Consider the following 17110-nt stretch of genomic DNA (forward strand, 5'->3'; position numbering starts at 1 on the left):
ATAGACTCTCTGCCTCTCGCATCATACCCATGTCACACGCACATAGCACTTAGAAGCAGTTTCACAAGCAACTCAGTTGGCTGGCTGCTCGCATGATAACTGACAACACAATACATGGGCGCTGAGCACATACACATGAATGCAAAAATACTTTGGACTGCAATGAGTCAATGTGAGCCAAAACAAGATACTGCCTGGTTAGCTGTTCAGCTATTACATCATGCCAACTCCAGGAGTGCACGGTTATGTAACTATATGAGGGAAGGGGAAAGGTCAAACCGAAGAGGACAGGGGTGCACGGTGAAGGGGGAGCTCAGGAGACAAGTTCTTCACAAAGACTGGAATAATCCAAGGGAACTCCACTCGGAGAAAAGCCTACGTTTGACCTAACGGCAGCACACAATGACAGATGGCTTGTGTAAGTGACAGCAGGCAGCAAAACAAAACAAAAAACGAATGATGTGTTTAGAACAATAACTCAGGATCACTTGTTGACCATCACAGCTGCTCAGTCTCAGATAAACAGGACAGGATGTTTATCATTTTGCAGGAAGAGAAACTGTACATTGCGTCATTACACAGATATGCCAGTTCACATCAATATACACTTGACTGCAACAGGTCAGTGCATGTGCAACACAAATCCCAATAATACACTTTTATTAAGGGCCAAGTCTAACACACAGTACCGACAGTTTCACAGGCTTGTATTCCTTGGCTTGAGTCCTTCAGTCAGCTTCTTATGCAACATGTGTACTGAACATCATGTGACTGTGTGCGCTCATGCTTATGTGGTGATTAAACAGACACATGTACATGTTCTAAGCAGATGCCTGGGCATATGTTTGTGTGCTCCAGTGAGCAGTCACAGTGATTTCCTCTGATCTTCTGTTCCACCCAGTTAAATGTCTGGAAAGCAAAGCTGTGTAAAAGGAATGTAGACACAGGACGATTTTCTAGGAAAACTCAAATGAGTTCTAAAACAGCACCTAAGAGGAAATGTGCCTCTTGCTCCTTAAAACAGCCCCTATACCAGATGTTTTTACACATGTCAGGCTGGAGGGACCCTCATTGGACAAGTACACAACATTCCTAGGAGCAGCTTTCTCAGTAACCAAAAACCTCTACCCTCTCTTCCTCTGTTTAACATCACACTAGTCAGAATCTGTCCTGCTTTAATCATGTTGATCTGCTCAGTGTCCAGTTATTAGCCTTTTGTGGAACTTTCAATAACAAAATTCACATCTTTGTCAGGAGGCATGAATTACTCAGTTGGACATCATTCTTATGTGCTGAGAACAACAATCACCTTTCCGCTGACTGAGCACATTTTCTCTGAGCCGTCTTGTTTCTCATTTGACGGGAAGGAATTCAGTGAAACCATGAAATCAGCCATTATATCCATCCATCCATCCATATATCCATCCATCCATCCATCCAATTGATAAGAATCCAAATAGCAAATCTGTGGTGGCAGCAGAGTTAGAGAGGAGAAAGAACCAGGACCCTGACACAGGACACCTTATAATTAGACCAGGCTACCTCACGCTGCTGCAGAATGCTTAACATCAACAGTGCAGAGGACAAGGACTGTAAGCCAATCAGCTGTGTGCTCGAGGCTGTCATTAAACACAGCAAATGAACAGAGCTCCTCCAAACTACTGCTCTGGTCCCAAGGACCTGCAATCTTTCAAAGGTGCAGACTCCTACATCCAGCTCCACGGTCTTCTGTCAACACACAGCTATTCTGAGAGGCTGCCTGTACATCTGTGTACATCTGACTCACTGCATCCAAAAAAGCTAGCACAGTCTAGTGTATGTGGAGGTTTTCTAAAGACATGTAGAAGAAGCTAATTTAGATTCTACATTATGACTAGAGTGAAAATCAGCAGAGAAAAACATGAAAGAACTGTGACTGTTCTGTGCAATCACCAAGTAGCACAAGAAGTGCTGAGATGCCACGGTGTACGTTAATATAGTCCCTCGTCACAGTGTGGATGCTGAGTGAATAAATGTAACATACACAGGGATGTAAGCAGTTCTACTAAGTGTGTAGTCACAAGAAAATGGCACGTGATCTATATGGTGCTCACAGAGATACAAAGCAGTGTGAATAGAAACAGCCAAATATACTGTGAGCTGGAATCACTTGATCTCCAAATCTAAATTCTCACTGACCATCGAGCTAGCATTTTCCAAATGACCCTACTGAAAAAAGCAGTACGTTACTGTGTGTACTGTTATCACTGACAACTTTCTGCAGTTCCAGCTCATACAGGATTGCCATAGTAATGTAAAACCAGTTTTGTTGCCAGTTTGCTTTGTGGGCTTGGGATGAAAGTTTAAGGTACTGGAACAGTGCTAACAAAACGGAGGAGTAAAGTCTGAAAAGTACCATAAGAAGCAGAAAATCTCTGCTCCATGTGATTCCTAATACAGAGGCTAGGACGGTTGCACAAGTTGGTTCAGGTTACATTTCCTGTTGTGTCTGGTAAGCCCATACATACAACACATGCTTCAAACAACAGCTAATAGAGCTGGGAACAGGTCAACCGGGGGAGCTGGGGGGAAAAGTGAAATATATATCAGCTGTAAATAATGGGAAGTGACAGCTGCCAGGTTTGCAATACGCCAGACAGTATTGATACCCGCCAAGAGAGCACAGCCTGCCACACAGCATTGTTCTGCTAGCACAGGGAACACTACAGGGATAGTACAAAAAGATCCAGCTGCTAAGAAAAGACACGGAGACACTGTGCCTGAAGCTGTGACAGGCAAAGCTTGGTGACCATCTCAGACATGCAAGGAAGAGGGGACAGAACTCAGGTAAACAAAATCACGACACAAAGAGTACGAGTATGAAGGAATTGCAACCACACAACTGAAAGAGAGCGCTTGGAGTGACTAAAATGCTTTTAAGCCAAAAACAGCAGCAGTATCTCCCTGCATCTCATGCCAAAAACATCATGTTGGGTTTGGGTTCTTTAAACCTTTAATTCTATCAGTATGATAAACAGATTTGGACAGTAAAGTCAAATATCAGTGGCATGACCTCATAATTTCACTGACCTCTACCATTCATGACTTTACGTGTGCCTTCTCTCTTATTTGAGTCTCTTATTTTCTCATGATGTAACCATTTCTCCCCCAAACACCTGATTACATTTGAATATGAAACTCAGAAACTTGCACATCTCATCTCTGCTGGAAACCACCTGATCCAACGCACCCTGACTAATGGGTTCCTCAGCCACTTGCTTGTGGAAGAGATCTATTACATCAGCAGGAGAGTGGATGAGTGATGAAGGACATGGTGGGAGGAGTGGACCGGTGGAAAGGCTGACCAGCAGGATCCCAGAGGGAGGCTTACGCAAACACAGGAAGTGCCATTGCTATGTGGGATGTGCTTCACCATTACATTTGAAGTGGTAAATTAGTATTTATTTATGGTATTACAGCCAAGTCTGGACATCTAAACAGAACCTTTTTAATGTTTGCTGATATGAACCAATACAACAGAGGATATAAACAACATAGTTTGAAGAACTGATTTTTCAGAACCACCTACTGTGTGCTCACCTTGTGACAGACATCGGCAAAGTGGAGTAAATCGCATCATTTATTCATGATTGCAATTTTTCTGCCTTTAAAAAATTCAAAATCAAACATTTGTTTAAGCTGTGTGGAATAAATGTAGCCACAGCCTCTCTCACATCCACCATCAGTGAACAACAGTCTCTGTGTAGGAAACTAACTCCATCATTAATGCATCACAACATTATCTACAGCTCAACCACTGGTAAACACTACAGATAGCCAGCTTTGAAAAATACAATCAAAGGCTCTCCCGACTGCAGTCTCGATGCATGCTCAATCATCCAGGCAAAGTTGATCCTGTCCCTCTGGACGCAGCGTTTTCAGTGGGAGAAACGTTTCATCTAAGTGACTTCAGTCTCAGCTGACTGCAGGTTTCCCCAATCATATAAACAGTACATTTCCTTAATGACTGAAACCAGCACCACTGCCTAACAATGAGCCATGAGGTCAGTTTCATGATCATTAATATGCAAATTGCATTTTCACATCAAGCTCAATGTACATGTGAGCCATAGGAAAGCCCAAGATGACAGACTGACTTAACCGTAACTGCAAAGCACTGTGGGTTATTAGTCAACCATGGCCGCCACATTCTATTCAGGAATTCTGAATTGTGGTTGTCAGAGTTAATGGTTTTTACACCATCAATTAATATTAGTGCACTTTGACAGATTTAAGGAGGTTCACAGGCTTAGTTTGTGAACTTGAGCTGCTTTGTTAATGCCAACAGCTGAAATCAGAGTTAAGCAGCCGAGTTCATAGTCACATTTTTCACCCTCACTAGGCGTTTTGCTTGAGTTCACTCATGTCTAGAAACACAGACAAATTTACCCACAGACCCAGTGTTTCCAGCCGAAACTGTATCTGTGGCAGTAGGGTGGCGGGGGCATACGCTGGCACATGTACACCCGCAAACATGTATGTGGATGGACAAAAACCATATATAATTTGTAGCAATATTCAGCTGCCTCTATGTTTGTCATTGATATTCCCATCTAGGAAAGCCTATGTACGGCAAAACAACAAGACCAAATGACTAATGCAATAAAAAAACATTTATTTTTTTTTACCCAAGTATCTTTGTTTTTTTTAAAAAAATATCCATCATTAATTAAGTTGTGACAATAATATCAAAGATTTGGAAAGTTGCATCAAATAAACAATTAAAGCAGACATTATATACTACCTGAACTGCAACTACAAGCTGCTGCTCAGCTCTTAATGTTTGAGGAAATATTTACGTTTTACTTTCATATTATTTGTTAACATATATTTGAGTTATATCCATAACATGCTAACAAATGTTCATTTCTAACTTACCAATGGATAAGTATACTGCCAGTGCAACCTGATAATCCGCGCCTCTACAATATCATGTGTGGGTGGTATAAACTGTATACGGTAGAAACGATATGAATTTGGCCAACGGTAGAGATTTTGTCTATACCGCTCAGCATGTTGATGATGTCATCAAGATGCGCCTGTTTTGTGCCAGCCCTACGATATCATTCAATCACATCCATTTAAATGTACGACCAAAATGCCAAACTGGCAGCTTGAAATAACAGGATACCAATGTGTAACTTTAATATGGCTTCATCCAGCTTTCACATACTGTCTGTGCATTGAACCATGGCTAATCTCAGGTTAGGCTGGCTGAACATATTCCTACAGAGGTGATCTTTTTGGAAGAAGGTTCATTTGAAAATTTCAGTTTTTCTACCACAGACTATAGAACAGACAAGCCCATCCTCTCAGACACAAACAAACGATGACACATTAGTCAAAGAAGCTGCATATTAAAATTAAATCAAACACTAAAGACAGACATTACTTTATTGCTTATTAGCAAAGTTTCTAAAAGATTCCCAAACTTACCTGGACATCATAAAGTGCCACAATATTCTCATGCTGCAGCTCCTGAGCAAAAAGAGCCAAAAAGTGAAAAGAATTAGCAGGAGCATCAACTAGCCTACAGAAGTTAATCGGGTCACTTTCATTCATGTTTCTATCTGGGACGGACTTTATCAAAGGTGCACACTCAAGTCAAGTCGAGTCCAGTAAAGAGGAAAAAAGAGGGAATTAAATGAAGGGTCACGCTCACCTTCAAGATTTTGATTTCCTTCCCAAGAAGGATCTGGGACTTGGACAGGTTCTTCTTGTTAATGCTTTTGATGGCCACCTCCCAGTCAGTCTTCTACACAACACAAAACAGGAGGAAACAGATTATGTGAGAAGGATGTTCCTGTAAAACAGGTCAGATTGAATTTTTAATGCTGGCACTCATACGTTTCCTCTTGAGGTTTTGAGTTCCTTGACGCTGCAGGCTGACCACTTACAACCAATAGAGAAAGTGCATGAATTTGTTGTGGCTAGAGGCAACCATGCTTTCACTCAGGAAATATTTTTGTTGATCTGAAACCCGTAACATCCTGGCCAACTCGTACTGGGATCAATATACCTCGGAGACAGCCCAACAGAAACACACATGTGGGATTGTGTGTGATAAAGCTCTCCCAGAGTGTTTTATTATTCATTCTTAGCAAAGATTGTCTCTGCTTTAGACGAGGCACGCTAAGCTAACAGACTTTATCATGTAAGATCAAGACTGGAGGTGGAGGTGAAAGACCGATAACAGACAGTCTGAGCACTATAGCAATATGTATGTGAGGTCATAAGCTCAGTCCAATCAATCCGTTTTTACAGGATGCCCTAGAAGTCTTCGAACCACTTACATGTGTGATCTAATTTCACTGGGAATATTTAACATCAGCTTCTGTCCAACAAACATTTCTGACCCAAATGTTTGTATGGTGTTCCACACTGAGCACTCAAAGTCCTTTTTAATACAAGCCTCATTCACCCTGTCACACACATTCATACAAGTGTATTTTCTATACCCTACACCCTGCAGATGAGCCAGCATGAACCACAAAGAAGGCACAAGTGACTTACAGACAGCAATCTAATCAGTCCATTCACCTTAAAGCCAAATTTAACCCCCTGATTTCTAGGTCCTCATCAATGATGGCAACCCTAACCCCTTTGGCTTTCTGGCTAAACATTCTGCCACACATCAAAAACTCTACATTTTATTTTTCTCCAAAATCTAAGGTTAGGGTTACATCTTATCATTGAGGTGAATTTACACTTCAAAATTAAATTAGGTATGGTTTTGATTTTTCTAGCGCATGCAAAACGCTGTTGGCACTGCAGTGGACAAGGTCTCATGAAGGACGAAGGAAATTTTAGCTGTCCCAGTAACACTGGGTCAACTGGCTTTGTGACAGCAAGGCCGAGGTTCTGCACTCAGTGACAAGGCGCTCAGATGACTGTTAGAGCAAGATCATGTTTCCATATGAGCTCTTGGATCAAGATGCCTTTATTGTACAATATATAGGGAAATGTATTTGCTCAAACCTACCCAACTGCCACGTAAGAGTTAAGAAAAGGTGGAGTCACCAGATTTGCCCTGTTGAGAGCGACAGAAGCACGTGTTCATTTTCCAGAATAAAGCATTATCTCATTTATGAATCACAGCTGATTACAGACCTGTGAGCAACAAAGAGATTATAGTCAATAACACTGCAACCAGATATAGCTGAAGGTGAGACTGGATAGCTGGAAGTAGGACCAGAGGACTGTGAGCAGCGCTCTTCATGTCTTATGTGAGCCACACATTTTCACTCAACATTGTACAGAAAGTTTAAAATGTCCTTGTCCTGAAAACATTGGGTGGATCAACATCCAGTCAATTAAATCCAGTGGTTTACGTAAGATTCATGTTTCAGAGAAACAAACTTGCATTGAGAAAATATTATAAATTATTATTATGAAAAGTTAAGAAAATATTTTAAAAATGTAACAATTTCGCATCATTCTAACATGAGTTAAATAAAATGTTCATACCCACAGTATGGCCCCAAAGGAAAAGTGCAATTACAGATTTACAGACTTTAATCTTAATTTTATTTGTTTTTATATTTTAAGTAGTATTTCACATAAAATAAAATGAACCTTTGTTTATCATTTGGCCAGAAAAATCAGGAAAACAAGTCATTGTCTTATCTATATACAGACTGGTAGTGCTGACTTGCATAGTCCTCCCCTAGAGACCCACTTTGGGTGAGGAAAATTACCACTTTATTTTTGAAAGGAGCGGGTGCTTGTTTTTCAATTGTAGTAGTTTCTAAGGTGATAACATATTTAAAAAATTATTTTTAGGTCATTTTTGGTATAACATATATTATATTCATTAGACTCAGCAGTCATATAGCTGTCACCTCATTGCCACTAACGGGGCTAACTGAACTGTTCCTATTGACTTGCAAGCAATAGCTGATAACATAGCTCTCCACCCAGCTGTCCAAATATGGTCATTTCTGTTTACAAAACAACAACAACGACAACAACAACAACAACAACAACAACAGGGCAGCAGAGATAATGTTGAGGGTCTTAAACACAGTCCAAAACCAGTGGGCGATGTCACAGTTGTTACATCTTTTATATACAGTCTAGGAATAAAACAGTGATTATTCAGACCAAATACATTTGTTTCTTTTCTGACATTTGTTGTTTCAAAGTTAGAGGGGGAATTACCCACAGAAGCCAAAAGACATTTCTCAAACTAGCCCCAGTCTATCTTATCTGTGAACAGACTCTGCATAATAAATTGATATTTCAGTGCAACATGAGACCATATGGAACATCCAACACCGCCCGAGGAATGAATCAATCCATTAGGTCTGATGCATCCAGGTGCCTCTAACCGTCCTGCGCCTGTGAGCCCACACAATCCTATAAATAGGCTAAACAGAGTGCAGATGATGGGACTAAAATAGTAAACACACTGATCACATGCCAGGTCTGTTTTAACCTGACATGGAAGCATGTGACCACACACAGGGATTGTTTACACAGACACATATGTTTCAGAGTTTCCAGGTTCTGAGCTGGTAATCGATTGTCACAGTGACAAAGAAGCTTCGCTGCCCGGGGAAGCTCTGATGCAGCTTCAGTTCAGAAATTCAGGACCATCTGTTTCACACCAGTAGCACTGGGCCAACGTGATGTCATGGCATGCATCTCTGTCACACATATACAAACCCACCCCATCCTAAGCTTCTTTTGTCACAGAAAGCACCACTCCGGGAAATGTTAGCAATTTAATCCACTTTCTGAGCTTAATGATCTTTCTGTGGTTCAGTGTGAATGAATGTTGTGCAGATCTTACATAAGTAAAGCTTGTCTGCTTAAAAAGGCAAAAGGAAAAACACTGCACCCCCCCATGCTCCCTCCTGCTTTAGTACGTCAGCAAGTCATTCACAGCTGCCTGACTCATCTCTATCATGAATGAACGAAATAGCATAAATGCACTCATGCACCTCCCATCAGGCCGATGAAATGGCACCAAAAATTACCTGTCACAGCATGACTCCACATTACATCAGTCAGGATGCAGGGGTTTAGTTATGAAAGTGCTTGAAAATATTACCTTTCCCCGCAAAAAAGGTGATATAGTGCTGCAGAGCAGCATTCCCCAGTTCTACTGACTGACCCAGATTTCCAAATGAGTTGTCTGCTCGCTCCCCCTTTCCCTGCAAGATGAAGTAAAGGAGGTGATGCAAATGTGCAACTGATTTATTTACCTTCCTGTGTCTTCCTTTGAACACCACAGCAAAGGCTCCGTGTCCAACCAGATCTTTTCTGCTGTACTCAAAATCTCCCACAGTTTCCATTGTGAAGGACCGATGGTCCAGCTGGGCACAGTTGGTTATCCTTGGATGACGCTGTCCTCTTTAGAGGAAAAGAAAAATCCCAGGGCAAGCTATCGACTCAGTCCTGATGATGCTGCTGCTTCTTGCTCTGCGGAATTATTTCATGACAGGCTGCTCTGGTGTGCGTTATTGCATAAATAAGAGATGCAGCCAGGACATGATGCATTCACATGCCCTCCAAGCAGGCTGGGATGTTTGCAATATCACACACAACAGACGACTTTAAGCATGGCAAACTCACTCTGAGCTAAACTATATCCGTGCCAGCTGTCACTCTTTCACCTAGTTCAGTAGCTTCAATCCAGCTTTGCAAAGCACTCTAAGGAGGCTCACTAACACATTGTGTGTCCTGGTCACCTAACCCGTTCAGAGGGACAGTCTACATGATGCCAATCTTGCAGATGCAGACACCGAGCTATCTGTTAGCCTGACAGTGATATAGCCCTTTGGCTATACCAAGCGTCATGTAAACAGCGCCTAGAAACATACTAAGAAGTATAAGAACGTAAGGATACCTGTCGCGATACTTGACAATAAATCCAGACTCAAGCTAAAATATACAAGCTGTAGCAACCTATGAAGCTAGCCAGCATCAGGGAGCTAATGCACAGTCCATGTTAGCGTAAAACATCAACACAGGACTGTTAGTCCCTATTATCTGTCTTCTTCGACAGCAAGTCCAGGTCCATAAGAGCTCTTGGAAAAACACAGACGTCTCCTCGGTCAGTATAAATTTCATCCGTGTAAATAACAAAAACACTTCGTTTCCTTCGTCGTCGAGTCTGAGAGGACAGCTAACGTTACCTCTGGAAATAACTTTCGCCTTCGATTAAATCTGCTTCCAAACGCAACGACTGGAAGTCCGCCTGTACATACACTGTACAGTATTTAAATCCCCGTACAGTGCTGTCACTTCCCAAAATACAGCAGAGCTCCTACTCGGCCGATGACTTAAACAATACAGAAACTTAGTGCCATATTTCCTTTTATAAGCTATCCGTCCGCGGAGGCCAACACAGACCCTTCCTTCCGCTGCAAAGGTTAGTCCCGGTAGTGTAGGACTGTGTGTTTGTTCGTACAAATCAGACTCACAGCTATAAAACGATACATTTTATCAACGGTGTTTGATGACTGTTTAGATTAACTGTAGTTCATATTCTTATTTTTAAAAAATGATCACAATGAATTCTGGGAATTTAGGGGTGAAGGAGGAGGATGTTGCCTTTAACACATGTAGCTCATATATTGTACTAGTATTTTTTACATATAACCTATTTAAACGTGAAACAATGGATATTTTAACAATAGTTAACCAACAAAAGTTGTGTGTGAGGGGGGTTAATTAAACATGTGACTATATGTAACTATACAATATGACAGCAAATATTTTTAAAAGAGGGGAAAAACCACTGTTTGTCAGCAAAATAATACATACACTGTTATTAACGACACATCTTGTCTTGCTTAGTGTCTACACGTCTACACCCTCTGTGGCTGGGAAAAATAGCAATAAAAGAACAAAGCTGAGTGGACATTTTAAGTTGTACAACAACTTAAAAAAATGTCTTTTGTAACTAAGGGCTGGCACACACACCCAGAATGCCTTCTGTGAAGGGAGTGGAAGAGAGCCTCCACCCTTCAAGGAAGAGAGCCTGGAGACGTGGAGGTACGCTGTAAAAACACTGCCCAATAAATGTGATAGAAGATTCATAACAAGAACAACTTGAATTACTGAAAGAAACGTTCACTTAGTGGAGCCTTTTATGTAGCTGACCGTATCCAAACAGTGTGATACAGGAGATGTTCAAATGTATGAGCAGGGTCAGTGGGCAAAACAGCACATTTTTAATCGACTTGAAACAACTGTAAGATCAACAGTTGACAAGAAAATCCACCAAAGATGATTTTTTAATCAATATAATAGATAAAACAAGAGTTTGTTTAAAGTCTTTGACAACAAAGCATTTCCAGGAGCAAATACAGCTGATCCCTTTATCTACATGTGATGCACTGCTCCTGAGTGTTTGGCTTGAACAAAGGTGACTTGTATAGATTTCTCATTAAGGATGTTTAAATAGCTAAAAGTCACAACAGTACACAAAGTCTGCCTTATTATTTAATTTCCACATCATTATATCTGTATATAATATCACTACTGCAGGCTCATCTTGTACTTTGAGTCCTTTAAAATGAGAAATGTCAATTAGACTACCAGTGAAGATGATCTGTTGTCTAATCATTAAGTGTTCAAAAGCAAACGTCCTGACTGAAAGTTTCAGATGTATCTGTACCTGCATCTTACACTAGCACTCTCTGACAGCACCAATAAGAAGATGAGGTTTAATAAGCCCCCCCACCACCACCACCACTACCAAAAAACAAACAAACCCCTAAACGGTTTATGTTCCTGTATAAGGCACTGATATACTGGGGCTTAAGCCTCCTGAAACAGAGAAGCTAGGCCATTCAGACAGGGGTATGTCTAAACCCAAATAGAAACATCAGAACAAAAATCACAACAATATGGATTTTATTAAAAGCTCAACATTAAAAGTGACAGTTTCGGATGGTTCACGACGGCAGTTTCTTCCTGATAAATGGTGTGACTCACACAGACTTGCACATACATGTTCATACATTCACAAATGTAGAGAAAGATCTCTTAAAATCACAGTTAATTAGATAATATTGTCTTGTGGCACTTCAGTTCTTCTTTTTGGCCTTGGCTGACACGTTCCCAGGCTTAGAGGAGTTGTTATATGTCGAGGACATCAGCATGGTGAGGAGGAGCAGCACAGGCACCAACAGGTATGGTGCATATATGGAGACTAGCAACCAGCGCTCCTGGACAGTCTGAGGACCAGGATTGGGTTTCAGAGGGAACTGATAGAAGAGGATGTGGGCGAGGATTGGGATCAATGTGGTGGCCACGTGTGTGGAATACACAATGGCAGGAATCCGGATCCACTTACAACCACCTGTTAGAGCAATTGGGAGAAAGGACATAATGGTTTTGGTAAGACACAGAAAACCTGTGACGCCAACTCTGTGAATCATCCAAGGCAATGCAGACGTTTTGTTTGTTTCCAACAAGCACAGAAAATTCAATTCCCTTCATCTTTATTATTTGTGTGTATAATACAGTGTGGTGGTGGCCAGAGTGACATTTTCTCATGTCCAGTGGGCCCACCCTCACTGGTTCTTGGTCATTTCCTGGAAACGCCCCTGGCTGAGCTGCAGTTTGGTTACAAACACTTGAGGCAGTAGATGTCTGATGGTAAGACAACATAAAGCCGACAGAGGTCGCCTTTGACCAGCGTCTCTGTCCTACTAGGACAGCAGCTGACCTGAGAAAGTGCGTGCGTGGTGGGCTGGGTGGGTGTGTAGCTTTTACTTATTATGATGATTTTAGTAAAGTCTGGCTCAACCAGCCACTTTTCGTGTTAACTGACCTTTCAGGAAAGCGTACGCTGCAATGGGGAAAAACGGTGTTTGAAGCAAAGCCTCGCAGAAAACAAATGACTTGAACCACTCCGGGGGGTCCAGCACCATGGGGTCTTTGAAGTCCGCTGCGTACCATTTCAGAAGGTCCTTCAGCTGGAGGGGAAAAGTGTGCATTAAGTTGCAGCTGGAAATTTGTGTGTGTGTGTGTGTGTGTGTGTGTGTTTATTTAAAGTAACTCACCGGTTGGGGGTACACGTGTTCAGGCAGCAGGGCTTGTAAGTCAATAAATAATGTGATCGGAATATGAGTGGCGAAGTAGAAGAAAAAGATTATCTCTAACACACGGAGAGACATGATCTCTGACTTACTCAGTGCACATAACAGCAGAAACGGGGTCCAAGTCCGCTGTGGATGCAGTGCAACGTTGAAACGCCTGTTCCCAGGCTGGATCCCATTGGCTAGCGAGAATGACATGAGGGCGTTCCTGAAGGCACCATTCGTCCCACATTGGAGAATGCGCATGCCGCTTTACGAGCTCCTCGTGAATGTAGGAATTATTATTATTAGTAGTAGCAGTATTGTACAGTTTTCATTACGGCATTAAGAAAAGATCCGGTATGTAGGATAATTTTTTCCTGGTGGTAATAGCTCAGTTATCTGGAGACATTTTAGACTCAGAAAGGAGAATCCGACCAAAGGAAAGATAAGACAATAATTTAAATATCAATGGAGTGCAGTCTCTGACTGTATGACTGCAAATATACTTAAGACCTACTTTATTCAGTCAGTGGAAGAACTGGCAGCAGAGCTGTCAGAAAATCCAGTAACTGAGTCCACTTAAATCAAACACACTGATCAATGTAAAATCAGATGAATAATTAACCATTTAAACATATCTTCACATATAGTTCTTTGTGTATACCTTGTTAGTAATCCTGCTTTGTTGATCAGTTTTCCAGCTAAACCTCCTGTAAAAAACAGCTGAAGACAAATCGTCCAGTTTCCACATGCAGAAGAAAAACACTTTCCTATATAACAATTCTTGGCAGTAAAGCTCAAGCCAACCCACCTGCAAACTCAGAGGCACAAAATGAAAATATTTGGTGTTTTCATGATGTGATGTCACAATCAGCTTGGCTGTGTGGGAAAGTGGAAGTGTTAAATCACTTCCACTTTCCCACACAGTCAAGCTGCAACACCTGGGAAGCAGACAGATGTGTGATGACAGATAAGCTTCATTAACTGGTTGGGTCACCCTTAGCAGCAACAACTGCAATCAAGCGTTTGCAATAATTGACGATAATAATAATAATAATAATAATACATTTTATTTATAGGCGCCTTTCAGACCCTCAAGGTCACCTTACAGTAGCACATAAACAATACCATAAAAAACATGATGAGTGTTTCACAGCCCTGTGGTGGAATTTTAACCTTCATTTTGCAGAATTTTTGCAATTCAGCCATATTGGAGGCTTTATAGGCATGAACCACCTTTTGAAGGTCATGCCACAGCAGCTCAATCGATTTCAGGTCAGGACTGGGGAAGCCACTCCAAAGTCTTAATTTTGTTTTGTTTTTTTAAGCCATTCAGAGGTGGACTTGCTGGTGTATTTGGATCATTGAGGTCAGCTTGAGGTCGTGAACAGATGGCCGACATTCTCCTTCAGGATGTTTTGGTAGACGGCAGAAATCATGGTTCCATTTACCACAGGAAGTCTTCCAGCTCCTGAGGCAGCAAAACAGCCCCAACCATCACACTACCAGCACCACAGGAGGGGGAAGGGGCATTTAGGTTTGGATTTTTTCCCCCCTGAATAATAAACACCTTCATTTACATTACACTGTACATACTATGCAATGATATATTGCAACAAATGCAAATACACAGGTAAATACAGAGTTTGTCTAACAAACTAATGAGCTTGAAAGTCAGTATTCATATTTATTTTTCACAGTATGAACTCTCTAAGTTTTTTGTAATAGTTCTCCAGGTTCTTGAGGGACATTCTCTCTTCTTTAGGTTTCGGCTGTCTTTTGTTTCATTTTCTGTCAAGATGATCCCACAATACTACAATTATCAAAGTCAAAGCTAACCGCTAACCCATGACAGACTCTTCACTATGTTTTACACATGGCTGTAGACACTCACTGTCGCACCTCTCTCCCCACCTGCTCTGTGCATGTTTAATTAGGTTGAACACCATATGAGCTGTTCCAACTGTTTTCAGTCCACTTCTTGTGTAATTTCTCCACCTTTTTGTCCCCTTTCCTTCTTTAAGAGTGGCTTCCCTTCAGGTGAGACCATTTCTGAAGAGGCTTCAGTGAACAGTAGCTGGATCAGCTGAAGGGCCAGATCTTGCTCTGAGGGCCTTTTTTTCAGATTTCCTAATGCCATGACTTTCACATATTGTTCTGAGTGAGCAAGTGTTTCCAGACCCAACACTACTTCTTCTGTCTGCCAAGGACTAAAACAGACAGACAGACCATGTGAAAGATCCAGTTGCACATGTGACAAATCTGTCTGTTAATATTGCTTCTTTTATTAAAACAATCTATTACAACACAAATGTTTTTAATCTGGACAAGATTCCAGATTTACATCTACATCAAATGCCATCCATCCATCCATGGAGGTTAGCACTGCTGCCTCACAGCAAGAAGGTCCTGAGTTCAATTCCACCATCAGGCCGGGGTCTTTCTGTGTGGAGTTTGCATGTTCTCCCCGTGTTTGCGTGGGTTCTCTCCCACAGTCCAAAGACATGCAGTTAGTGGGGTTAGGTTAACTGGTAACTCTAAATTGCCCATAGGTGTGACTGTGAGAGTGAATGGTTGTCTGTGTCTATGTGTTAGCCCTGCGACAGACAGGCGACCTGTCCAGGAAGTACCTCTCGTCCTAAGACAGCTGGGATAGGCTCCAGCACCCCCTGAGACCAAAAGAGGATAGCATAGCATAGCATCTTTATTTATAACGCACTTTACATCCAACAATGTTGGCCAAAGTGCTACAAATAGAAAACAAAGAGAAAACAGTTTAAATTACATATAGAATATCTTAAAATTAAAAAATAATATAATTAATAAGAAACATATTAAGAGACATCAACAAGTCCTGCTGTGCTGAAAGCCAAGGTAAATAGATATGTTTTAAGACGTGATTTAAAAACAGATAAGGAAGGAGCCTGTCTAACACGTAAAGGCAACTCATTCCACAATATTGGTGCTGCCACAGCAAACGCCCGATCCCCTCTGAGCTTACGATTAGTCCTGGGCACGCTCAGGAGGAGCTGGTCTGCCGACCAGAGGGACCGGGAAGGTATGTATGGATGAAGAAGCTCAGAGAGGTACAGAGGGGCAGCATTGGACAAACATTTAAAAACAAATAAAAGTAGCTTAAAATGGATCCTAAAATGCACGGGCAGCCAATGAAGTGAATATAAAACTGGGGTGATATGCTCGCATCTACGAGTGCCAGTTAAAAGGCGTGCAGCAGCATTCTGAACTCGCTGCAGTCAAAGAACAGGAGATCGACTCACCCCAAAATAAAGAGAATTACAGTAATCCAGCCGAATGGTTACAAAGGCACGGATTACTGTTTCAAATTGCTGTCGCGCAAGAAAGTGATGGATTTTGGCCAGCTGCCTCAGATGAAAGAAACTAGACCTTACAACCGACCCGATCTGGCTTTCAAGCTCAAGTTCAGGATCCATTTTAAAACCCAGATTTACAATCTCTGGTTTACAGAATGATTTCAGGGATTACAAATCAACACATGGAACACCAGTGTTGGCAGGTCTAAACACCATTACTTCAGTTTTAGAATCATTAAAACAAAGAAAGTTTAGCGCCAACAACGACTTGACGTCCTCCAGACATTGTTTGCAAGTGATTTACAGACGACCCATCTTTCTCTTTAAGAGGAACATAAATCTGGCAGTCATCTGCATAACAGTGAAAAGAGAGTCAGTGTTTCCTAAAAATTGAGCCCAAGGGAAGTAAATAAAGCGAAAAAAGGATAGGGCCCAGAATGGAACCCTGTGGTACTCCATGAGACAGCGGAGCACGGGAGGACTCACAGTTTCCTAAGCGAACTGAAAAGGTTTGATTTGTTAAGTAAGACCTGAACCATTTCAGAGCCACACCTGTTATACAGACACACTGCTCCAAACGCGAGAATAAAATTTCATGGTCTACAGCAGGGGTGCCCAATCCCAGTCCTCGAGAGCTACCGTCCTGCAGCTTTTAGATGCATCCTTGTTCCGACACACCTGAATCAAATGAATGGCTTG

General features: G+C 41.6%; 2 protein-coding genes across 2 annotated transcripts in view; both read right to left on the reverse strand.

The window, feature by feature from the left end:
- The window catches only part of ulk2 (unc-51 like autophagy activating kinase 2), a 35992-nt gene extending 25661 nt beyond the window's left edge, over positions 1 to 10331 (reverse strand). The window contains exons 1-3 of the mRNA XM_003453573.5: positions 9249 to 10331; positions 5702 to 5794; positions 5476 to 5517 (exon numbers count right to left, since the gene is read on the reverse strand). Coding sequence (XP_003453621.1) covers positions 5476 to 5517; positions 5702 to 5794; positions 9249 to 9338 — 225 coding nt within the window. The 5' untranslated portion in view covers positions 9339 to 10331. The remainder of the gene's footprint in view (positions 1 to 5475; positions 5518 to 5701; positions 5795 to 9248) is intronic.
- A 1559-nt stretch (positions 10332 to 11890) lies between these two features.
- tmem97 (transmembrane protein 97) lies at positions 11891 to 13791 on the reverse strand. Its single transcript, XM_003453559.5, has 4 exons — positions 13744 to 13791; positions 13062 to 13356; positions 12830 to 12974; positions 11891 to 12355 (listed from the first exon to the last, which is right to left on the reverse strand). Exons 2-4 carry the CDS (start codon positions 13341 to 13343, stop codon positions 12081 to 12083), a joined length of 702 nt encoding a protein of 233 aa, XP_003453607.4. The 5' UTR covers positions 13344 to 13356; positions 13744 to 13791; the 3' UTR covers positions 11891 to 12080.
- Positions 13792 to 17110: the final 3319 nt, after the last annotated feature.

This window comes from Oreochromis niloticus, linkage group LG14 (assembly GCF_001858045.2).
Source record: "Oreochromis niloticus isolate F11D_XX linkage group LG14, O_niloticus_UMD_NMBU, whole genome shotgun sequence".
Classification (NCBI taxonomy): domain Eukaryota; kingdom Metazoa; phylum Chordata; class Actinopteri; order Cichliformes; family Cichlidae; genus Oreochromis; species Oreochromis niloticus.

Bases quoted from the DNA above. Each gene is read 5' to 3' on its own strand.
- tmem97 (XM_003453559.5), bottom strand. From the start codon at position 13,343: ATGCGCATTCTCCAATGTGGGACGAATGGTGCCTTCAGGAACGCCCTC. The intron at 12,975-13,061 runs GTGAGTTACTTT...TTTCCCCTCCAG, and splicing joins AACACGTGTACCCCCAACCG to CTGAAGGACCTTCTGAAATG. The intron at 12,356-12,829 runs GTCAGTTAACAC...TTGCTCTAACAG, and splicing joins AGCGTACGCTTTCCTGAAAG to GTGGTTGTAAGTGGATCCGG.